General features: G+C 41.3%; 1 protein-coding gene across 1 annotated transcript in view; it reads right to left on the bottom strand.

Annotated features, from left to right (window-relative positions):
* Window positions 1–25,450, bottom strand: part of COL4A6 (collagen, type IV, alpha 6) — a gene marked incomplete at its 5' end in the record, with an annotated part of 42,814 nt that overhangs the window by 14,748 nt on the left and 2,616 nt on the right. Inside the window, 20 exons of the mRNA XM_010021840.1 lie at window positions 304–411; window positions 815–886; window positions 4,589–4,772; window positions 5,348–5,527; window positions 6,258–6,418; window positions 7,318–7,422; window positions 8,927–9,076; window positions 9,885–9,995; window positions 10,687–10,756; window positions 11,425–11,478; window positions 12,397–12,441; window positions 13,188–13,247; window positions 14,615–14,668; window positions 15,913–16,005; window positions 16,766–16,807; window positions 16,920–16,955; window positions 17,578–17,640; window positions 18,062–18,097; window positions 18,711–18,779; window positions 19,654–19,770. Coding sequence (XP_010020142.1) covers window positions 304–411; window positions 815–886; window positions 4,589–4,772; window positions 5,348–5,527; window positions 6,258–6,418; window positions 7,318–7,422; window positions 8,927–9,076; window positions 9,885–9,995; window positions 10,687–10,756; window positions 11,425–11,478; window positions 12,397–12,441; window positions 13,188–13,247; window positions 14,615–14,668; window positions 15,913–16,005; window positions 16,766–16,807; window positions 16,920–16,955; window positions 17,578–17,640; window positions 18,062–18,097; window positions 18,711–18,779; window positions 19,654–19,770 — 1,810 coding nt within the window. The remainder of the gene's footprint in view (window positions 1–303; window positions 412–814; window positions 887–4,588; window positions 4,773–5,347; window positions 5,528–6,257; window positions 6,419–7,317; window positions 7,423–8,926; window positions 9,077–9,884; window positions 9,996–10,686; window positions 10,757–11,424; window positions 11,479–12,396; window positions 12,442–13,187; window positions 13,248–14,614; window positions 14,669–15,912; window positions 16,006–16,765; window positions 16,808–16,919; window positions 16,956–17,577; window positions 17,641–18,061; window positions 18,098–18,710; window positions 18,780–19,653; window positions 19,771–25,450) is intronic.

Genomic DNA, 25,450 nt, shown 5'->3' with positions numbered 1-25,450 from the left:
TAGCAAAGCACATGACTGTGGTCCCTGGAGAAACAAACTGTGCTGCTTGACCTCTTTTCTTCCAGCGGCCATGTAACGTTACAGGCAAGTAACAACTATCCTGAATGCTTCTTTTGGTTTTTTCCCAAGCTGCAGTCATTTGCTTGCAGAGATTGGATGTGGAAGGAGCACAGTGGGGCTCTCAGTGGAGTATTATGAATGTACCAGGCAGAAGAGTGACCTAGAAGGCTGGACAACTCTTTTGATAGAATATTATACACATTAATCAGACAATAAAAAGAACTCCAGTAACTTCCCTCTTACCAGGTTCCCCTTGCAAGCCTGTTATTCCTGGAGACCCTGGTTGTCCTTTTGACCCATGTAATCCAGGTTGGCCTGGAATGCCAGGAAAACCTTTGCTGCCTTTGGGACCTATGGGTAAAAATATATTAATAAATAATATTAATGAATGAACGATGGAAGACAAATACACAAGAAAATAGGATCAAATCTTTCCTGCAAAGCTAGTGCTGAAAACACTTGCTGGATACACAAATTAAGCTAAATAATGTCCCAAAGCTATAGCAGTTTCATCAGCTACATAAACAGAGAAGGAGAGGGTTTGTGTTCAGGGGCTACCTGAAAGGGAAAAAGTGGTGCAGTCGTTATGATCCTTTCATGGGATTTAAGACTAGTCTGAACAACAACAGAAAAGATCATTTTTGTGCCACTGGAACAACTATCAGAGGAGATTAACTAGCAGGTATTTTCTTCCTCAAGGAATAAGTACTTCTTGGTAGACAGCCAGTGCTTTACCATCAGCTTGTCTCCCTACCTGGCAATCCTGGAAAGCCGGGAGTCCCTGGGGGCCCATATGCTCCCGGAACTATGCAGGGCAAGGTGATACCTGAAACAAAGAAACACTGAGGTTACACACAGCCCGTTTCAGAGAGACTGTTGGAAGAGGAACATTTAGAATCCAGATGTTTTTTACGGGGCATATCAGAAGTGAACTTAGATCAAACGCTGCTGACATCTCAAATAGGCGATGTTAAAGACAAGGCATTTGGAACCTGGCAGATCTCACCCCTACACTACTTATTGGCTTACTGCATGACCACTGGAAGGTAGCAGCTACTGCTGTGGACTACTTGTAGCATTACATGCCTGGCTTCTACTGAGCAACTGGTCCTCCCTGTGGTAGGGGCTGTGACTCAGCTTAAGGCTTTCTCAGTCAGTGAGAGCTGAGGATGACTATAAACACTATGTTATAGTGTGAAATTCTCAATAAATGGCACATGCAAGATAAAATACATGTCTAGGGAACATTGACAGGTGTTTAAAAAACCTGTCACCCAGGAGTTTAGGCCAGAGAGATGGCCATGGAGGCTGGAATACCAAGGATTTTTCTTTCAACTTTACTTCCAACTGCTTCTTCTACAGTCTGTCAGACTAAGAAAGAACCACAAGGCTTAAAAGTTTATTAGCAGCAACTGCAGAGCTCTTTGACTGACTTTCACCTCCCTGTACTAGCAATCCCTCTTCAGCAGAATGGAATTTATGTGGCATTATCAGATTTATCTGGGAGATCTCAAACACTTCCAACATTCCTCCTTGTAGGTCACTGACAATTTCAAGTCACATTCCCAGAGTCACAGAAATGATTATCACAAAAACTGATTCAAGACTGTGAATCATGAAATGCTTCTAGTTATTTTGAGAGGAGTCTGTGCTAGAACTATAGCATTAACTCCTATGCTGTAGCAGCTGGCTTAGCCTGGAACCCCCATACACTTTCTAAAAATGAAAATCTAAAGGACTTTAAAAGCTATTTAGGGAGATTACATACAAAAGATGACTACAAAAGCAAAGCTGGGGAAAGAGAGGTGGGCTTTTTCATTAATCCAAGCGCTTCTATATGCACAGAGAAGCAGCTGCCTAACTGCGCTGCTCAAATCTGGCATCAACCACATCGCTGATTAAGGATGAGATAATCAAGTATCACAGACACATTGTCTCCTGTTTCCTTACAACTCTCTTTGCAGGATCCTTCTATTCAAGCCCCATTCCCAGACTGACAGACAGAATTTATTCATCAGCCATTCAAGAGCACTCCAAATACAGTGACTGCTTTCAGCCCTGAGGAGGTCATCTGGTCTAAACCAGGCAACACTGGAAGTGTTTCTACCAGCAGCAGCACAAGTTAAACACGTTTTCAAAGATTAACATTTTCTGTTAACTAACACATTTTATTCAATGAAGACCCAGAGTCAAACTATTTCCTGGATAACTCCAACCAGATCAGTGCCTGAGGTCCCACTGTCCATGTCGCTGACAAAGATGTTCATCAGCACCGGTCCCAGTATCAACCCCTGAGGAACACCACTTGTCACTGATCTGCACTTGGACATCGACCCATTGACTGCAACTCTTTGAGTGTGACCATCCAGACAATTCCTTATCCACTGAGTGCTCCATCTATCAAACCCATGTGTCTCCAATTAGGGACAATGGATTACTTGAGCAACAGACATTTCATGTGAGGATAACTGAAACACAAATCAGGCTGTTTCCTTGTGTGTTTTGCAAAATGATGTAAGCAAGGCTTAGTGTAAAATTACGCAGGGAAAATTTAGTGATCCCCAGCCACTGAATACCCTCCATTATCACAATAATGTCCCAGTACCAAGGAAATGAAATAATTATGAAACAATCATGTCAGACATAAAAGCAAATACGGGCAATTCCAACATTTCTGAGCAATCTCATAACACCAGGTAAAATGAGTCCAAGTTTTGACAAAATACTGGGTTAGACTATCCCAAAGCAAGGCTGTTTCACCCTAGTTTAATATACGTGGCATGAACTCAGTGGTGTCTTTGACATACTAACTTCAGTAGGTCACAGTCTCTTTTTAAGTGTCTTTCCTCGTTTTCATGATCAGGCCTTTCGGTCTGGGCAGTAGAAGAAATGATTATTTCTTCCACCCACACACATTTCTTATTATTCTTATATTAGATGAAACTTACTACATCAAAGGGTCTTTTAATGTATGCAAATTATTTCCTAGTATGGAGGGAACGATGCATTCACAAGTTTTCTTACACATCTCTATGGAGGTGCAAACTGAACTGGCTAATGACTTATTCACACTTTCCCACATACTTTGACTATAGACAATCTTCTACAAAGGACCATTCAGTGCTAGCAAAGCTTTGATGTAGCACTCATAATAAGCTGGCTTCTGATGTGCTTCTCAGAATATCTAGAGTTCACACCATGCACAGAGCATTTTACTTTTATTTATCTTACAATACAATTTTAATTTAAGTGGATTTTGTAATAGGCAATTTACCAAAGATGCAAGCATTCATAGCTATGAATTAGTAAAGCCTTTAGCATGTGATCTGAGTTGGGAAAAAAGGCTTATGCAGACTGTTCCAGGGGGATACTAACACTAGCTGTCTCCTCATCCCATTCTAACAACAACCCAGCATGACACTGATAGGAGGTAACACACCACCCAGCATGTCTGCACAACCTTCCCAGTGCTATTCTGGCCTCACACTCTGGGTTTAAATTCCCTCCACCAACTCCTCATACTGCAGGGGTCTTACTGCCAAGGTTTCTGAACTCAGAACATCAATTTCTCAGCCCAGAAACCAACGCAACAATATTATGCTTGCAAATATATTGTTGATTCTGCATTACCAGTACTGAGAGAATTACAAATCTAGAAGCTTAAGTACATACAGAATGAAAAATACACTGAAAATCAGCAGCAGCAAAGAAAAAATGCTATTTATTTTAAATTACATTTAAATGGCTGACAGGGAATCAAGACATTCTAGCCCTCTGTAGTAATTTTGTTATGGAAACATTTTCCATAAATGTTTAGACATATGACTTTCCATGTAACTCACTTTGAGAATGAACACAAAACATTACCAAACCTGTATTTACTGATTTATCACTTGTCATCATGGTATGCTTTAGGTACAGAGAATGACATACCAACTGAGCCAAACTATAGTACCTCAGGATGCAGTGAGCCAGAGCTGATTGCACTAGTCACAACTGAACTCCCCCCCAACTGTCCTGGCAATGTCTTACTCCCCAATGCCTCTTCATACATACAATGTGTTACAGTTGTAAAAAATCTGGAGCTCTTCTTACTTCAAAAATAGTAATAGTCCTGAAAACTGGTTCAGAAGCCTCAGACACCAGTGAGCTGCTATTTTTACCTGGACAATGAAGTAGGTGGTGCTTTATAAAAGCTCATCTTATCAACCTTCCTAACTGCCTTTGGTGCAAAATGGTTCTCCAGCAGTAGTCAGTGAGTAGCTCCATCTCACACTGAGTATTTCAGTAGTATTTCACTATTTGTTGCTTATTACCTGTGTCCTCCTGAGTATGACAACTTGAGAAAGCTGTGGCTGCTGTGTGAGGTCTGGGGACCTCACAAACCACTTCCAATTAATTTAAAGAGAAACCTTTAATCTAACCCAATCTCCTGGCCTGGGTACAAGCACAGCAGTAAGTTGGGTGCTGTTTAACTTGCAGCAGCTTTGCACCTCTCCAAATTAAGAGCAGACCCAGCAACACTCACCTGGAGGGCCTGGCAGACCTGCTTGTCCTGGAAGTCCATCCATCCCCGGGTCGCCTGGGGGCCCACGGACCCCACTAGCACCTGGATATCCAACACCAGGAGAACCGATTTCTCCACGATGGCCCTTGGAGCCTGGTAATCCTGGCAGTCCTTTTTCACCTGGGAAACCCAGCCCACCATCACCCTGTGCACAGCAAAGACAATGACAGCTGGAAGTCAGAGAGATGTAAAAACAATACACACTGTTATCATTTTAACAAATGCACAAGAGTTTGGTTGGTTCTGTGCAAGGTTCAGAGGGGCCTGGAAAGGTACATGGAAATCACTGTACATTATCCATCATTATTCCAAAATGCAGGAAAACTCAGTGACTATTAAATACACTATTTTATGTTGTATTTGCCAAAATATAAACATTACATATTCTGAAAGACATTTACTTCCTTTGTAACAAAAAAGATTCTGGTATGATTTTTCTATTCCAAGATTTGAGCCATAATGATGCCTACAGTGTCCTTTATCTTTTAAGGACACAACATAAACCAGCATTAGGGTCTACTCCACTACTGGAAGTTTATCTTTTGAGTGGACAGCCAAAGGCATAATAAGTGCCAATTATTAATCCTGACCAAGACAAACCTGTGTGCAGGGACTGTGAGGTTTTTATGTATTTGGAGACTTACCACAGGACTAATCAGTCCTTTTCTATTGTCTCTACTCCTTATTTGAAGCACTGCTGCTAAGTTAATGGGAACTTACTGGAGGGCCTGGTGGGCCTGGCAAGCCTGGAAGTCCATCCCTGCCAGGGGTTCCTGGGATGCCTGAAGGTCCTCTGGGTGCTGTTGCACCACGGTCCCCACGAGCACCTCTGCCTGTTGCATAGATTGAGTCCCCTTTTTCTCCCTTAAGACCTGGAAGACCTTGCTGACCAGCTGAAGCCTACAGACCAAGAGATAAAACAATAGGAATATGAACACGGAGAGAAAAGTACTGAATCTTCTCTCATGTTACTTGATGTGCTGCATTTACTGATGCTGATAAGCATCCTCTGAAGACAAAAGACTGGTATCTTTATGGATTTTCAAAAGTAAACACTGCCAATGAGCAATGCTCAGCACTTTGGAAAATCCTGTTTGTTATGGTTGCTGTTTCATAGAAACACAGCTCAACTCTCACTAACACATTTGGCATACAGCAGTTGAGAAGGAGACGGCTTCTATGGCACACAGTTTTTATAGCTATGAGCAATGATGTGGAAAGATCCCACCACTTGATTTTTCAGGTCTTCTCTCCAGGCAGTTGTATATCTGCTTCCTCAGCCAGCCCTTATTTAGGAAGAACCCTGGGTCTAATCCATGTATGTCTATAGCCAAGAAGCCCTGGGACAAATAATTGTTACTGCTTTTCTCTTGACTGCTAAACATACAGTTCTCAAAACTTAAGAACAGTTTTTTCTCCCATTTTTTATAGATGAGAATTTCTCTACTTTCAGCTTCTTTTCACAGATCAGTTCTGGTTTGCCCTTCTTCTCTTTTAAAGATCCAAACGAGTAGAAGAAATTATGTAAAAAACTGTGTTCTGCTTTAACTACAATCAACACCAGGCAATTGCACATGGGCACTTTTACTCCTATAATTAATGACATTAATATAACCTCTTCCTCCCTTACCGGAGGGCCTCGCAGTCCTGGTGCACCCACAGTGCCTGGGTCTCCACCAATGCCCTTAGTCCCTGGCAAGCCAGGGCTTCCCGATGGACCTGGTGGACCTGAGATGCCTTTTAGACCAGTTCTTGTAACTCCTCCATCGCAAGCACAATCACCTGCCTCTCCTGGAAAACACAGTGAACACTCCAAATTCAGTTTCATTTGAATAAAGCCCCTTTTCAGGTGCAAGAGCCCCAAAAGCAGTATTTGATCCAATCACGACAAAGCCATTCTCATATGATTTGATTTTGTGCCCTCTCTGCTCAGGTGACGTGTCAAGCAAGTGGAGTACAGCTTTTGACCAGGTTAATTTCTATGCAATGCCCATCAGCAAATTAACATGTGCAGCATGAACTTCAGCACTTTTTGACCTCCTTGCAGAGGTTTAGACTCTCCTAAACAGATGGGTTTAAGAAAGTCTTAGGACAGAAATCTTGTGATTTTTAAAATAGGTAGTTATATGTTAGAGAAAACAAGTCCATGCTCCTACTCACAGTAGGTTACAATGACCCTCAGATGCATATATTTGTATTTCCCTGAATTGTAACTGGCTGTGGATCCAAACAATATGAAGCACAGTGATGTCCGCATTGTCGTGACTTTTGCCACTGGTTCTGTCACACAACGGGGCCCAAACTCTCCTCATTTTTAGCACAGGGGAGAATAAAATCAAATTTCTCTGTCATTTCCAGCCCATATTGCAAAAAGCAGTGAAGAAGATTTTATTTCCAAGTCTCATTATGTCTTACGGTTTTAAAGTATAACTTACTTAGCTAGTTTTCTGGGTATGAGATGTTTATCTGCTTATATGCCTGAGCAGAGCAGGAAGTAGGAAATAGGATTTTGCTGGGAGTGCTGGGCACAACTCTAAATTGTAAAGGCTGTTCCTTTAATCCATCTCAGCCTCCTGTGATTTGTCATAAAGACACTTCCACCTCATCCCTTAGGATACTAACCACATGTAAATATCTTTCTGAGGCCCAATGACTGCTAGAAGGCTCTTTCCAAAACAAGAGTCAATTACCTTTATACCCCTTTGGACCCAAAGCTCCTGGTAGCCCTCTTTGTCCAGGCTCCCCTGGGGCCCCAGTCCTTCCATCCAGGATCGTGTCCGGGGGGAATGAAGGGCCTATACGTAGAAAGAAGCAAGCAAAAGCCATGAGAAGGCTGGATTTCCAGCTCATTAATTACTCACAATGTCAGTTAAGCAACTGACAGAAATGGCACCGGATCAAACTGCAACTGTTGAAGTTAGATGAGTAGCTGGAACCTGGACGGTATCACAGGCTGCAGTCCTCTGCCTATGTTTGTTTCTAGCTTCTCATACAGAAAAGCAAAAGCTCTCACAACAGTTTCATTCCTCTACTGCTCTTTGACTGCACTTTGAAGAATTAACAGTCAGCTGAAGTACTAACCAAACTGTGAACAGGTTGTATAAAGAAGGGCAAATACTCAATTCATGGCAGATGTACCTTTACAACTCTGGGAGAAGGTGAGACTTACATGGGTAGAAGCTGAAGTGACATATCAAAGTATTGGTGATTGTTATGACTGGCTATTGCCCTTTTTGCTGGCACAGAAGTTATCATACATGAGCAATGTCTCTGCTGCTTCTGGCATGGCAGTCATCGCCAGGGCTACCTACCTTCTTACCCTGTCCTTGTCCCTCACTTTATAACTGTAGGATTATTTTCTACATCTCTTTATATGCTGAATAGAATAAAACATGAGCTGACAGAAACAGCAATGGAAAGTGATCTAACATAATCTAAAACTACTGTGTGGGAAAACCCTTCCCCTCAGTGACAACAGTAAGACGGAGTGCTGACCAGCGCCCGTCTGATGTTGCATGAAACAAACTGCAACCATCAGCTAAAAACAGCTACAAGAGCTTTACAGACTCTGCAGAAAAATGAGCTGTATTTGACTACCAGTTATTGATAACAGAGCACTTATTTCTTCTCCATAGAAAATCATTTCATCAGACCATGCTCGTTGGCTCCGTCACTGTGCCCTGTTTTGAAAGGTTGGCTCTCAAAACTAAAACAAGTTGTTTCAACTCAGTTTATGCCAGACTGGTAAAACACAAGGTTTGTGTGAAATCAACCCTTTTAATGTAATGCTCAGTTTCTGAGGAAAACAAAACCATGCATGATTAATCCAACCAGGGCATCCATACAAATAAATATGTAAAAATAAAACCACATTTCCTTAGGCCTGAAAACTGTCTCTTCGGGCATCCTATCTGACTCCTGGTACCCAAATAACCTACTCACAAGACTAGACATTTACCCCAGGTGCTTATAAGGTCACGATCTATTCTTTATCTAAGCCAACAGCAGACTACTGCAGAACTTCAATGTCCTCTGTGTCATAAATTGTGTCTACACAACCTTGTGCTTTGATCTCTCAAGCAATCCCCCTCTAACAATAATTAGCTGCGTTTTCTTACTTCAGAGGGGTGGCTGCTGATACATATATTTAAAGTTGAGAGTTACAATCACAACGAGGTGCCAATCAAACATTTGAGATTTACAGATGAGTAGTCCTCACTGGCAAATAAATAAATACATAAATGATTGTATTGTTTCACTCTGAATCCAGTATAAAAATAGATGTTAAAATACACATACGTGGTGACCCGGGCAATCCTGGTGCTCCTGGCAGACCCGGTAAACCACCTCTGCCGGGAACGCCTGGCAATCCAACTGTCGCTCTTCCTGGTTCTCCCGCTTCACCCTTCACACCTGGAATACCTGGAGACCCTCCAGGGCCCATTCCATCTAGACAACAATGACAACCATCAGCTCTTCACCAGCAAACACATCCTAGTATTCAATGAATTACTGTTGTGCCCTGAACTGCACCCATGTTAGCACAGAACAATTTATAACTGCACACAAAGGAAAACTCACTAATCAGAAGCACCAACTCGCTCCTTCGGTCGCCTAAAAATTTTCACAGGGCTGCATTTAAGTGCCACTGGGCAGTTAGACAATGAATTATGTAAGACTGAATTGCATTTATTTTCTCATTTCCTTTGAGTTAGAGATTTTCCTAAGTAGTTCCTAGTCTCTGGATCATTGCAAGCAAGGACTTCACAGATGACATTCAAGTGAAACAGGAACTTTCAAGTGAGATCTTTGATGGGACAAATGGGTTCCAAATACAGTTGTTTTATCTAGCCAATTAGCTCTCTATTGCAGATATGAAAAGTCATTAAAAATATGTTTCAAAAACATTTGCTGTTATTTAAAATATAGGAAAGGTTCTGCCAATCAACTCATTTGAAATGGAAATCAAAGAATCAACCTCCTGTGTATGCGGCTCTACCAAATATTCACACCTGAAGTCTTACCTGGGCTGTAATATTTGTGGGACTAATTCTGCTTCCACCCAAGTCAACATACTTGGTTTCCCTGTGTGTATCCCTGCCTCCTATGTCTCACAGAGCAGTCTGCAAATCAGGCAGCTGAAGAAGCAAGGAGAGGATTGCTCCAATACCTTCACCCTCTCCAGGTCACTACTCAAGAGTCTTCTCAGAAACAAGCACAGAAAACAGCCTGCTCAGAGCACTGTTAGCTGCTTTACCTCTCTCCAAGCCTGGAAACCCTGGAGCTCCTGGAAGGCCTGGTAAACCACTGATCCCTTCGTCTCCTGGAGGACCAGGTATTCCTGGGTTCCCAGGGTCACCCTGGGCACCTATTAGACAAACATAGAAAAAGAGGAAAAAATCTCATGAGAATTTCTGCTGAAAGACTGTTCAGTCAGCTATTGACCTCATTGACAGCAAAGGTTGCAAAGCTGTTGGCAGTTGCCTGCTAGTCAACATTAACAACAAAGGGAAAATTCCTCCTGACCTGTTAAGAGGTTGTTTCAAACTTGACTGCAAGTGAAGGAGGAAGAATAGGAGAGATCATACAGTTTGTTCCCTTACCTTTACAGCTTCAGAGGCTGTTCCCATCCAGGTCTCATTCAGCTGTGGTGTTAATTAAGCTCTTTTTCCCAACAATATACTTACCACATTGAATGACAATTAAAAGCAGAATGACATTCAGAGTACCCATTTCTAAGCAACGCAAGGAACCCATTTTTCATCAGTACACTGAAGACAGACAAGCAGGTAGATGCACAGCACCTCCCTCACACAGTCAGCCTCCTGAGCACTAAACTTCATTCTGCTTTGAAACACATCATTCTGCAATGTGGGATGAAAGGTTTATTGTAAACCCTGAAGTTATAAACATGGGACAAAGGTACCTGTATGCCAGCAACACAGAAATTAAAGGAAAAGTAACAAGCAATGAGTTAGACTCTTGGAAAAGTGGTAAGAGGGAAAGTTGGATCAGAAAAGGGCTTTAGACAAGTTCCAAAACAAAATAGAAAGGTGTACCTGAAATGACTAAACCTTCCCTGTCAATCACAATAGGAGGGCCTGGGGGACCGATGTCACCTAATTCACCCTGTAGAAGAAAACAGATTCACACCACATCATGATGGGTAAGGGAGAGGAAGGCTGCTTGTCAGAAAACAGACTATATTATGGTACTGATGTCTGTAGTCATTCGCTGACTAACCATCACTCTTTGTCTTGGTGAAGAATTTACTTTGTTCTGCTGTTCACCATCATCTGCTGTCCGGACTGACCTACTTCCTGCCAGATGAAACTGATGGCTGCTTCAGATAAAGTGTTTGATACTACCCAGCTATCCTCTGAAGGCATTCCTTCCTCTCACTCTAAAAGTACCAAATCCTCTTCAAAACAGCAAGTGCAAAGTCTGATCATTGTTCAAACTGCCATCATAACATAAACACTGGGCAGTGTACATGTTGTTGCTTCTTCCAGTAATACTCCTCTGCCCATAAACCTGTACTGCTACTTCCACTACTTCTACTTTTGTGCTCTGCACAAAAAAAGCCCTTCAGTATTAGCATTTCACAAGTATGCCAACCACATACAAATCTTGGTGGCAGATAAGTGTTTTTCACAGCAAACTACTATCCAACCATTTTCCACTCAGTTTCTAGATGTCTGACTGCCCACGCTGTGAGATACCCAGCAAATGTCTGCTATGCATTAACTATATATAGTATAGAAATTGAAATCTAGTATTTTCATGTGAGAAGTTACCTTCATGCCTTCAACTCCATCCAGTCCTGGATAGCCTGGAATACCTGGATGACCCTGCAAAGTCAGACAGGGGAACATTATCACACAGTGAGACAATAAGACAGTGGCACTTGTTAGCTGAAACATCTGCAGCGCCTGGACTTGAATCACAAACCTAATTCATTGTCCTACCAAACATTTGCAAAAGAATTAAACAGAAAACTGATGGCACCAATTTCTCAGTACTCACAAAATAAGAGATCTCCTTTAGGTCTCTTTGTGCTGTAAAGATGGTGAGAACTGGTGAGCAGCCATGAGGGTGTCCAAATCAGGACACCTTGGAGTTCTCACAGAACCATGGAAACGTATGTGGAGTGAGGAGTCCAGAACACCACTTTCCTTGTCGCTCACACTTTCCTCTCCACTCTATTCCCCTCCACCCAAAACATTTAAAGTGACACAGGGAGATCCAGCTCTTTATTTCCTGGTGGCATTCTCAGGGACACCAAAATTCCCCGTCTGGATGTGTGACTAGAAATTACACAGAAGTGATCTACTGCTCTCTATTGGGTGACATACTCAATCTGGCCCAGTATGGATTGCATATCACAGTGCCATTGCAGGCAAAATGAGATATTCCAAGAGCTCTGGAGCAGAGAACCTTAACTTTAGACCTTGCCTGTGATTCAGAAGTCTTGGACAGCTGTAGGCCCCAATTTAGACTATACAGAGTATTGTTGAGGAACTTGGATTATTCCAGGAGGGAATGTACAATTCCCAGTCTGTGGAGGTGGTCCTCTGGACATCTAGGGATAACTCAACAGTTAAAGGGATACAGAGTTTTACATGGACCTTCAACTTAGCTCTCGCTAGTTTAATAAGGCAGATGCATTCACCCATCAGAGAACTTGGAGCCACTATGTAAGGAAGTCAGTAGAGCTTAAGCACTTAGGTGGTTTCTCTAAGTACAGTAAAAAATAAAAGAAATTTCACCTTTCTCCCTGGAATCCCATCAGATCCATCCAGTCCCAAAAGACCCTGGAACGGCAGAAAAAGATTAACTTTCAGAAGCTCCATTTCAGTCTGGTCTTAGAGTATCAGGCTCCAAATATCTCAGCACCAAAGAATGAAAAGGTAAAACTTTCAAAAGAAGCAGCTACCACTGATTTTCCATATCTCCAAATACTAACAATCATAATTGAAAGAATTCAGCAGAATAACTGATTAAAAAAGTCTTCTCCTCTTAGCCATTGTCTTTCTAATCAGCAGTTCAAGTTAAATAAGTCCTGGTGTCTCAACTTCAGTAGGTAGTTTTCAGTTATAAAGCCATGAGAAATTTAATGCAAGTTTGACTTTCTATCTTGACAATTTATTCTGCACATGCAGAACAAAGTGCCTTGGTCTTCCTGTTGTGTGTAAGCACATCTCTGCAGGGTCATGGTGCTTTGAAGAACCTATGGCTGGCATGTGACTGAGCATGCTGTTAACTCCCATTGACTAGTCAGACCAACATCTACTGCCAGCTTGCCCATTTCTTCCCCATATACCTATCTGTGTTCTCTCATGGCTGATCTGCCACTGCTTAAGAGCTTCCTAAAACCTCTGCAAGGCTTCTTTATTATCTTCATTTGGACTTCCTAGTTCTGTTGTTGTATGGCCCTGACTACTATGGGATAGAGTCTTACGTCTGAGACTCCTACACACTTTGGGAATGGTTCTGCTGATGAAAGGCCCATTTCATGTGTTGGAGAACAGGCATTTAAGTACTTTGTAAAGTTACCTACCCTGCCACCTGGTAAGCCAGGCACACCTTTTTCTCCTTTTTCTCCAACACCTCCAAAGCCCTGAGGAAAAATACCAACGTTAAATCTGAGATATATATGGAATTGAATGGCACAGCCCTACAACAAAACCCATCTATTAACAGAGAGACAAGGGGAAGAGACTGTTTCTGCTGGGGCTCTTTTGGTCCAGAAAGAAAACCTGCGTTAACCAGACTTGGCAGTATGTGCAGCACATTATCTTCTTCATTTCCCATGACTTCTATCCACTTAAACCACAGCACACGTCTCGGTAGCAAATGCAAGCAACCCTATGCTTCAAACAGCAAAGTTCTGCCACTGCTACTCCGTGTTGTATTCTACATTTAGAAATCATTTCAAATCTCATTTATTGACAGCAGCAGCTCAAGGGAGTGCTCAGGGCACCCTTTTTCATTCTTAAAGCCTACGAATGACACAAAACTAGCGTTTTCATGCTCAACATTTGGAAGCATTTGGTGTTTTTCCAAGTCAGCAAGAAGTATGAAATCCAGAGATAGAACACCAGGATTTAATTTCAGGGAGAGTTACAGTAGTTAAGCAATTTTCAGGCTTCAACCTTGAAATATCTTATAGCTACGGTTAAATTCACACATATGTTCAACCCCAACAGCTAAAATGGGCCTCTTGTGATGCATAAAGCTAAACACACACATAATGGCACCTTTCCAAAAAGGCTCATAAACTGTGCTTCACGTACAGTTTTCTCTTGCACGTCCGTCTAACAACATCTGTACATTGAAGGAACTGGCAAACAATTTATCTTATTAGTCAGAAGTTCCACAAAATATTTATTCCCTAAACTGATCAAATAACCTGTGTTTACAAAAGGTTATAAGCTGGGAAATAAATCTCTGGAATCCAGGGATAAACTGGTGTTCTTGATTCATAGAGAAGATGCTACACATTGCTAAGTTTATGAGCACTAATGTTGAACAGCCCATTTTAAAACTGGATACATACCTAGATAGAAAGAACTACATGTGCTTCACAGCTTGAGAGTAAAATAACAAGAATATGTTTAGACATAATTAAAAGAAAAAGATTAATTTTTGGTTTAAATATGCCTAGCTCTGTGGGCCATCACGAAACACTGCCATCAGGTGGCCACGTACAGGGTACGTCTGTCTGCAGGTCTGCAAACTGCAAATGACATGCACTGAAATAACAGTTGCTTTGTAACGTCTGTAGTAGGACAACGTTATCTTCTTTGTATCTCCAGGAGAGGAAACTATCAGATTGCAGGTACATTCTTCTTGTGGACGTTTTTATCAGATTTTCAAAGTACTCTGGTGCCCAGAAACCCCTGTAGAGACCTTGTGAGCTATTCAGCAGGTGTTGAACCACTTCAACAACATTAGGCATGTATTAAAAACTCTCCTCTGTCTTACCGGAATGCCAGGCAATCCTTTCTCTCCAGGGAATCCTTGAGGGCCTGGCTCACCCTGACAAGGGGAAGAGGTAAACACAATAAATCACTGTGCCCATGAAAGCAAGACTTTCCCCAATCCCCCCGTTATGCTCCTGACTCCTAAAGTAAGGCCTTGCAATTTGTTTGTCAGCAAGTATACTTGACTTGTGTCATCATGTGCCAGATATAGTGTCCCCCAGCACAGTGCTGGTGCATGGAACAAGTTGTCTGTTATGACATCCCATGGCTTCAGAGACCCCTACTTGGGAACTGCTGTTCAACTCTCTTCCATTGCTAGAAGTCAAACTAGAAGCATTTCATAATGTCATCTAGGGAATTGGGACATATACGGTACTTGATGAAAACCAACAAAATAACACATGATGAGATAGCATAATGTATTCACAGTCCTGCCTACAAATTCAAGAGTGAGCCAAAAGGAATGGCATTTGTTTGAGTATCACCTCACACTAAGGTAACTCCACCAAGTAAGACAGTATCTATCATGACTTATGCTTAGGCAAGCTCAGACCGGGCTCCCAAACCAGCCTGTATAGGTCCCACATTAATTCAGTATGCCTAAATTTCATGTGTGTAGAGAATCTTTAGCTCAAGATCTATACAGCTTTTATAAACACACTGATAAGCTAAATACGTATCTCTAAATGCCAGGATAACAAAGTAGAGAAATCTGATTTCATTTCAGTAATGTGCATTATGCCAAAGCAAAACAGCTGGAGCCTTCTATTTATTTTCCCACATTAATTCAGTATGCCTAAATTTCATGTGTGTAGAGAATCTTTAGCTCAAGATCTATACAGCTTTTATAAACACACTGATAAGCTAAATACGTATCTCTGTAAATGCCAGGATAACAAAGTAGAGAAATCTGATTTCATTTCAGTAACGTGCATCATGCCAAAGCAAGACAGCTGGAGCCTTTATTTATTTTCCTAAATGGATTTAGGTTTTTTGCTTTAGTTGACACAATTTCACAGGTCCAACAGAAACAAAATAAAGTTCATTCATTTTTAGTATTAATGATGAAACCTTTTAAATAGCATTCAGATTTCTGCTTCTGAGAGGTATACCTTCTCCAGCAGTCCATGATGCTCTGAGCTAAGAGTATTTTTATCCAGTAGCCACCTGGCAGATTAGACCAGTACAGAAAATCATTTTGATTTGGAAATATAAGAGTCCTCACTGTCTAATAATTTCATCCAGCCTTGACTGAAGAAGCATGGGGAGGGGGATGGTTTGTAAACTGAATTTACAGACCTTTTCTCCTTGCTTCCCTTTTGGAAATCCCATGAATTCCAGTATTCCAGTGGATGGTGGGGGACCTGGAGGGCCAGGCAGCCCTACATCACCCTGTTGGCAAAAGGGAAAAGCTATTAACATAGGCAGAACATGTTCAATTTCCTACAAAAGTAGCTTATGAATCAGAAAAGGCCACTCTAATTGTATCCCATGTACATAATATCTGCGCTCCTGAATGCTAGCACAGAGTTTGGTCATGGAAGGTAAAAGATCAGACTGAAAATTAAAATGAACAGGAAAACATTCCATAAAAACTTTGGGGGGAATTATGAAAGAAAAGAAAACAAGAAACAATTAAAAATGTAAAATGCAAAGTGAATCAAGACCTAGGTTGAGAACTTGGAGAAGCCCCATTATGCAAGTGTAAATTCTCACAGAGACTGCAGGACACCGTTTAGGATAGTGAGACTATGAATTACACATCAGTTGACCTAAATAATATTCTGAAAGCCAGAAAGAATGAAGCCAGTAGAATAATTCAATACAAGAGGCGAAGGTCCAAAGAAATGGAAAGACAGAGATTTAAAAGTTGTCAAAGAACCTCATATCTCCAAAAACCATGAAAATACTGAGCTGAAATGACATTTTCCCCTTTCCCCTCTTCATCCAGAAAAAGCTCCCATCCTTTTGTTCTGTACCAACAGTTAAGGAACCAGCAAGACTTTAGTATTTGGATTGTTAATCAGTCCAGGAGAAGAAAAAGGAAAATAAGAAAATGCTAGAATCTGTCCGCTTTCTAAAGGACCAAGTTATCATGGAACACTAGAGTATTAATTCATGCTCTTTCCATAACAGAACAAATTTCACCTACCTTTTCTCCTTTCTCTCCTTGAAAGCCTAATCCCATGTTACCCTAGGAGAGAAAAAAACCAACAATGAACAAATAATAAAACAACAGCATCACTATCACCTATGCCTACAGCACTGTTACAAAAGCTGTAGAAAGAAGGCAGGTGGGTACTTACTTTTGGACCTGGTGGCCCAGGGGGACCCATTGGACCCTAAAAGTGAATAAGACGAAGATTTTATTTCTTTTGACTTCATTAGGATTGAGAATTGGAATTGCAGAATACTGGGATCTGCAGTGGTACCTGGACTCTGATCTCTTGCTCCCAAAGCAAAAGTAACTGATACACACGACCTTTAGGTCTTTATGTCTTTAAAAGACAGCACAGCCCTTTGGTGCTGTGACTAATTAAAAGCAAACTTTAATTTAGAAACAACAATCTGTAGTTTGTTTTTACTTCTGCCCATTGGAAACTCTCTAGCAGCATCTTGAAAAAGCAACTCTTATTTCATGATGACAAAGGTTCCAAACATGCGAAGATCAGTATAGTCCCTCTAGTCCCAAGAAGAGGAAGTGCTCAGAAGAGTATGATGTTTGTAGGCAGCTTTGCTGGAGCCCTCATTCATAATTCCTGATGTGAACACTACCACAGAGAGGGGCCTTACCTCTTGTGATCAGATCACACTATCTAAGTTCAAGTATTTTGTGCTTGAAGTCAGCTGTATTCTTAGATGCACACACACTTACACTCATTGTCATGACACAAATGCACCCAAGGAAGGAAAACTGCCAACATTTTGAACTGTTAGACAAGTGCAAAAGGTGAGGTCTCCTACCTGCAAACCTGGTAACCCTATAGGGCCTGCAGAACCTATTGGACCTGGAAAACCTTTTGGGCCCTGTAAGAACATAGGACAAATATAGAACATGTAGTACTTACCCGATCAAACTCCAACCAAAGACAATGTGAGTCTCAGGAAACATTAAGTAATATCCCTTAATCAAGTATGCCATTTAAAATATTCTAATAATCCAATTCATATTATTAGGTACATTTTGAAAATCAAAGTAACAGAATTCAATCATAGGAGTTTGATTTGAAAACGGAAAAAATGAACAGATAATAGGAACAATCTGAGTCCCTCTACCATAATGTGGATCCAGTCCTACCACTACATGTCTGGAACTGCTCATGCTAATGGTATCACACATATAAATACATGGCCCACTAATGTGAAAAGTGTCCTTGAGAACCAAACAAGAAAAAAATACCAACTTAATATTCTTTAAAATCATTATTCCTCAAATTAAATAACTTACAGAAATTCCATCCAATCCAGGAAGACCATTTTCTCCCTAAAAATTATAAATGCATGAGTAAAAATGACATTATGTAATTGCAACAATCTATAAGGAACATTAAATTTTGTATGAATAGAAATATTTGCTGTTAGTTAATATCAGGTCAAGCATAAATAGGAAAGAGAAACTAAAGCGGTATGAAGAAAAAAAATATATTAATTGTAAAAACACTGGAAAATACACTATAAAAGTTTCATTACAAAAATATAAAATTCATAAAATCATCATTCTGCCGAATTATCTGTATTTCCCATAAATTCTGAAGAAAATAAAGATTTCACGTTTACCAACTTGTAAGTGTATATAATGTGGGTAGAATGTTATAAAAGGTCTTAATTTTGGCCAATAAAGCCATTATGACAGAATAAATGTCTCAGTATTTTCAACATTTAACAAAGCAGGAGGCTGCTAAATATTGCTGAATTCTGTCCCACAAAACCTACTGAATCCTTTGTAGATTTATTCCACCTTTTTCACAGCTCCACATACCCAGGACACCCACGTGTAACATCATGAGCAATCTAGTCTGTGGCATCAGCCCTGCAACCTGTATGACATCAAAGCATTTCTTGTACTTCATTCTTTCCTGTGTGATGACAAGTCTTACCTTCATTCCTTTAAGGCTGCCTTGAGCAAAAACAGGTTCTCCTTTAAGGCCTTTTGGGCCAGGACGACCCTGATTAAGAACAACCAAAACCCAAGTCACAAATAAATTTCAGGGGAAAATACTGATTTAGTTTTGAAAGACTTTATATTCAGCATAATGTACAAGGCAAACTCCTGGCTCCAGTAAACTGCAGAAGTGCCACTGCAGCTTTGTCAGAGAAGCTGTGCCATTATGAAAACTTACAACTTCCTGCAGCTTTAGTAAAGTAAGGTTCTACAAATATTTTCTCTGGTATTATCCTGTTAATATTAGATTTCCTTTTTACTTTAGATCTTCAACAACTTTTAAGCACCTATTTGAATCTGTTTGACAGATGTGTAGCCCTCTTAGATGTATCAATGCCATTCATAATATTTTTCAACATCGCATGAATTTCAAGTCACCCAACCTGTGTTAATAAGATCAGGCTTTGAATGTGAAGAAATATCCAAATATTTGTCAAATAATTTAATATCAAGTCAAATATTTTTTGCTCACGTTTCAAAAATAACCATGTACTTTTATAAAAGACTGTAATTCCCAAAAGCACCTAGGAACGGAGTTCTTGTAACTAATCCTACCCACTTGAAACAGAGTGTAGATCATGACCCTCCTCTACAGTCAATGCAGAAAAATGTGTGTCTCCAAAGATGGCTCATCCCTGACAGGTAGAGCAAGAGAAGTGGTCTCAAAAGCACCACTCCCTGTAAGAGGGGAGTCCAGATGAATAGATTCACAGGATCTTCACTTTACCCTCAGAGTGGAATTTCTATCAGACAATGATATTGAGCTCTAACAATGCTAGGGTTCTTCCTAAGTACTTGGAGTTACTTTTCCAACACAGGCATGAAAAGCAAATCCTGGCTTAGTGACTACAAAACACCATATCCAAGTTGGGACATACAGGCAGCCCAGGTAGGCCAGGAAACCCATCTGATCCGGAAACACCAGGACTCCCAGTGGTACCATTGCAGCCATCAAGGCCTGGCAGACCTCTAGGTCCAGGTTGCCCAGGGTGACCCTGTGTAAAGGGAAAAAAGAGAGAATGACTGACAGAATGCATTATTTTATTAGTAATACTGTTCTCAGAAGGTGGATATCTTCCAAATGGCAACACAAAAGAAACACGCAACTCCCACTCAAGTTCAGTATATGGCAGACTGGAACAGAACTATCTTCTTCAGCCAGCATTGTGTATCCTCCCCAAAGCTTAAATCCTAGAACACTGGCTGTATTCATTTGATTACCTTTTTCTCAAAGGGATAATTTTCTGAAGTACATAACTTGTGCATGAGTAGGTCCCAAAAGGGCAATACTCATCCCAACACAGTCAGAAACATACGGCATGTAACACAGTGTAAAACAGCACACAAGGGTGCACCTGACAACAGCAATGGAAGTTGCTCATGTGAAAACAAGGGAGAAGCAGACTCAACAATACTGAGCATTTATCATTCCAATCTGCTTAAAGTTCCAGTGACTTCTCTTCCTCTCCAGTGTGGATTCTTTCCTTTAATAGTTCAACAGATGTTACAACTCCAGCATTAGGCCATTCAAGAAAAAGAGCTTTCCTTGTTGTATTAAACTTAAAACTTCAGGCAAAGCAACTGGTAGAAAGACCTAATTAAACTACCAGCATTTAAAAGAAAGTATTTGTAATGGTCAATTATTAATCAAGCAGAGTAGAATACAATTATACCCAATTCTGATTTCACACCTCTCTTGCCCAAATTAATAGCTCTATTAATTTGACTGGAGCTCAGTCAGCACGGAACTGGTGCAAAGGAGATCAAAGTTTGGGACTTTAGTTATTTTTTCTTCAGTGTCATATGGGTATGTGTAGGCAGAACACAGAAAGGCAAAACTGTCAGGTCACACTACCCAGGTTTCAAGCAGCTCCTTGTTCTATCCTCACAGAAATTATTTCTGTGGCACTCAAAGACAGTGTTTTGTGGTAGGAAGAAAAATGAAACTCATGGAGATAGTATCAGTAACTGACAGTTCCCTCCTTCTGCTCAGAACACCCAGATCTTGACTCATCCCAAAAGTACTTTTGTTTGATCCTAAAGATTCATCCATAAGATATGGCATTAAACAAGTTATGACTCACACTAGGAAAGTAAAAAAAAACCAAACATGGATAAAATGGAGATAAAGCAGAACATTAACAATCCTTCATGCCCGACACCTAAAACAAAACACATTTGTGTTGCTAAAGGTCTTCCAGTCCAAGCCAATAGCACATGTTCTGACCAAACTCAATGAGAACTTCGCAGTAATGTAAAGCCTTTTATCTAAGGATCTTAAAATGCCTTGCAAAACTGTGGGAATGCTATAATCTTCATTTTACGCATGAGAAGCTGGGGGCACACAGTAGCAGAGTGACCTTCCCAAGGATGCAGAGCAACTTAGGCCATAGTGATGTAAATACTCCAGCTGATCACTGGTCCCGGCTGCTGCCAGGAGAGCCATGCACACGCCTGCTTACTCACACCTACCTCTTCCCTGTGCTGGCATAAGCACAGACAGGATGGGCGAGTTGGAGCAGGAAACCAACACAGCAGAGAAATAACTGTTCTGTTTCCTAATGGGGTTAATTTTCAGGCAGATGAGTGTCTTGGTCCAGCTCATTTGGCACCTGCACTGTGACTTGTGCCAACAAAATGGAGAGAAGGGGAGAAATCTGCTCTCTGTCCATTAAAAACGTGCAAACTGGATGAATGTAGTGTATCTCCACTACAGGATCAAGGTAGCTCACTCAGACAAGCATACATTTGAGATTAAACAAAGCCTGAGGACATGAAATGAAGTCATCCCAAAGCATTAGCATCAGGCACCACTATGTACATTGTACCAGTTGCCTGGATGATTAAAGTTTGTTTGTCAAAACACCCATGTATGGTGTGCAAGCAGGGACTTGCCAGGCCCTGGTGAAGCGACAGAAGGAGGCTGAAGCACCAATTTATTGCCACTTTTTGTCTCGTAGAAATTACTTCCCAAAGCTGGAACAAATCAGTGGGAACCCACCCTCCTCCATCCACGCGGGATGTCCCAGCCAAGAGCAGCAAGTCTCTGATGGGACAGACTGTGACTGCAGAGAGAGGCCAGATTGGTCAATGTCTACCAGGTCTTTCACTTCATTTACAGCATCAACAAAACCAGAAGCTATGGTTACAACATAAGGTGACCAGCTGCAAGGCTTAGTGAAGCTGAACAGCCAACATCTGCCTCTTAGAGCTAGATAAGGGGGAGCCAAGCTGCTAATCCTTTAGAGCTGGCCAAGAGCCAGCCCATGGCAGGCAGCTGACTGGTGGCCTCATGCCTTGGGAAACACTTTGGGTGAGATCTCTCTCACACCAACACAGCCTGTAAGTGGCCCAAAGGATTTTGGTATCCTTTTAATATGTGAGGAGGGTTTTCAAAGAGGGGGCACAAAGTATGGTGACCACAGTGATTTCTTATGTGTATTAAACAAATCTGTGGCCCTGTCATTTAATCCACATGGCATCCACGTCTGTGGTTCTGAGCCAAAGTGTGACAGACTGACACACACACACACACAGACATACACATGCTCTCTTTTGCTTTAGGAAAAAAAATCCACAGGATTTCCTACTTCCTAGCTACTCTGCTGTTAGAATTCACTATGCCTTGGTTTAAGGACCTTACCTGAGGAAATAATGAGCACACACAAGTGATTTCCTGGAGAATTGCGAAGTTCTGGTTCCAATGAACCTTTTCCCCAGGGATTTAAAATACTGATTTAAAGAGATGTTTTGACCAGAAAACCAGTGGTTAATAGCTTCACTGCTCTCACCCCTTCTAATTCCTGTTTTGGCAGATGTGCCAATTCAGCACAAGCACCTCAATTGACTAAGGCAGAAGTCTTTTACAGGCTTTATTTATGCAGGACAGGGTGACTAGCTTACGGACTGGAGTTAAAACACAGGCTGGAGAGATCACTTGTGCTCTGCTTTCACAAAAGGAGACATTCCCTGTGAGACAGATAAGGAAACCTGAACTGTTCATCTAGGCCCTTGCTTTATCTGACTCTTGCTCGTACACTAACGCTGTGATCCCCAGGGACCTCTTTTCTAAATCAAACAGCACAAAGGCAATCCCCACAGGGGAGCTCAACAAACCTTCAAAAACAGGGAAACAAATTCAATTAAGAGTGAACACAAAACTAATTGAATAAGCAGTTTCATGGATCGCTATGGCAAAGTGGCCTTTTTAGAGCCATTGCCAAGTCTTTGAGTTTCCTCTAGGAGGGTCATAAAATAGAGAACTTTGTCTCTCCATGTAGCTCTAGCTTTCATGGTAGGGACAAGGACTCATTCCTCATAGAAGTATTTCTTTCTAGAACTGCTTGGATAGTTCATGAAAAGCTATATACACCTCTCAGCTCCAGTTCCAGCCTTTACCAGAGGTCTCCTTGAATCTTGTCCTATAGGAAAAAGTAAACTTCCCGAGCAGGGCTGAGGATTTGAAGGTTTCTTCTACAGTGTGACATGAAAGGCTAGCAAAAAACACATGTAGCTGCTGTATTTATTAGGTTAAAGGGATTAGTCAGGCCAGCTGCAATAACATAGATTACAGAATCAGACAATATCTCGAGTTGGAAGGGACCCATAAGGATCATCGAGTCCAACTCTGCTCCTCACAGGACTACCTAACAGTAAATCATACGACTTAAGAGCGTCCTCCAGACGCTCCTTGAACTCTGACAGGCTTGGTGCTGTGGGAAGCCTGTTCCACCTCCCCAAGGGAACTCTGTGGAACATCACTTCCCTTAAGGTCAAAAGTAAGATCCCCCTCCAAATCACAGCCTTGCAGTCATTTGGCCTTGATTAAAATATACCTACCCACGCTGACATACCTGCATACTACAAAGAATCCCTCTCCATATTTAGATGTTAATCCTTGTGCAGAGATAGCAATATATTTTACTTTATCTTACATTTACCAGCACACACGTGCTCTCTCCTTGGCTCTGCATTTTACACATCCATATAATGTCTGTATGTTCGTATACATTTCACAACAAACCTAAGCTATTCCCTATCCTGAAATGCAACTGGCAGGAGTGGTGGTTGCTATTTTCACCCTAGAATGGAAGTATTTATTTCAATGATTAGAATGTAAACAGCAGCAACTAATTTCCCTTCCCCCTTTTTCTGTCAGGCAGTTGTGGCACAGAAGAGCACTTTGCTGTTCATGAGCAGCAAAATTTGCTTCTCCCCATTCGCCCACCTGCAGAATATTGTAAAGTAGAATAGATCTGCATATGCTGGAGGCTTTGAATCCTCTCATTTACCTCCCCTACCCTCTCCTTGGAATGCCCATAGCTGCCAGCTACCTGGCAATGGCTGTTGCTGTATCTCTGCCTCCCCTCATTGTTGGGAATCCCCTTTCTCCAGAGCCTCGTCTGAAATAATACCCTGAGAACAGCATGTTCCCAGTGTGTTCAATTTGATTAAGTATTATGGGAACAGCTTGTTCTCTTCAGACCTAGAGAGTTGGCTGGTGGGACAAATAAAAAATAGCAGTGAGGGAGTAGAGCAGGAGAGAAAGCAGGGAAGGATGAGCAGAGGGGAAGAAAAGGACAAGGGCGAGAGAGGAACTGGAACCAAGGAAGCTCACTTACAAGGCCAACCATGCGTTTTCAGCCAATCTACCAAAACAATTCAGTTTTTGATAGGAAGTAAGAAAAACACTGTTGAACTGTTGGAGCCCTTGGCCAGCTGAGGAAGTAGGGAAGATGAGAAAGAGCATGAGTATAGTTTGAAGGCACAAGGACGCAGAAGATGGAAAAATGTCATGAAGAAAAAAAGAATTCTAATTCCAGTAAAGGGAGCAAGGAAGTTTGGGGCAACTTCTAAAAGTTTGTCCCAGCTAAAACCTCTCCTGAGGTAGAGTGTGTAAGAAATCTTTGCAAAAATCACTGAGAAAAACTAAAGCAAAAGAAAGCTGGTCAAAACGCCCCTGGCACATAATGCTTTGAATGGTAAAGGAAACAACTTCACTAGAATATCAAAGTTCTAAAGAATAAGAGAAAAAATTCCTGATGGCCAAGGAAAGTGGTTACCTGCCCCCATCACCTGAAAATGCAGCAATTGTCTCTTCTCTGTCTTAAGTTTCTGAAAGGCTCAGATCGAAACCAGCACTAGCACCTAGTGGAGAAGCAAGTAGTCTCTGGAGAACCTCAGCTCTAACCACCGTTTTCATTCACATCATAGGAAAAGAAGATTGAAAGAGACCAGGTAACAGCACATACAAGGCAGCTACTACAAAGCAAAAGGAAACAACATCAGTGTTCATCATGAGTAAGTTGAGAACTAAGAGTAAAGTTAAGCATTAGCAAAGCTTTTCTAACAAAGAAGTTTGTCTCCATCGTTGCAATGTTTTAAGAATTAGTTAGGAAACATATACTAAAATGGCCTGAAGCAGAGCTGATCATGCCTGTTTGAGGTCCCTTTTGACTCCATAAGTCTACGACTTTATGATACAGTGTTTTCTAGACATGGTGCTGAAAGAAAAGCTTATCAATCATGCAGTGGATCCCCATGTAATTTGGGCTCGTCTGCTGATAAAAACCAACTTCTTACCATCACATAATAGGAACCAAACCTCTTATGAAACAGCATGGGATCACCAGGTAGACTAACAAACACTGCCATTTCCCTACAGAGCGCAGCACG

The sequence above is a fragment of the Nestor notabilis genome, unplaced genomic scaffold (genome assembly GCF_000696875.1).
Source record: "Nestor notabilis isolate BGI_N333 unplaced genomic scaffold, ASM69687v1 scaffold11039, whole genome shotgun sequence".
Classification (NCBI taxonomy): Eukaryota; Metazoa; Chordata; class Aves; order Psittaciformes; family Psittacidae; genus Nestor; species Nestor notabilis.
Note: the sequence above shows the minus strand (reverse complement) of the source record. Positions and strands in the feature narration are given on the sequence as shown.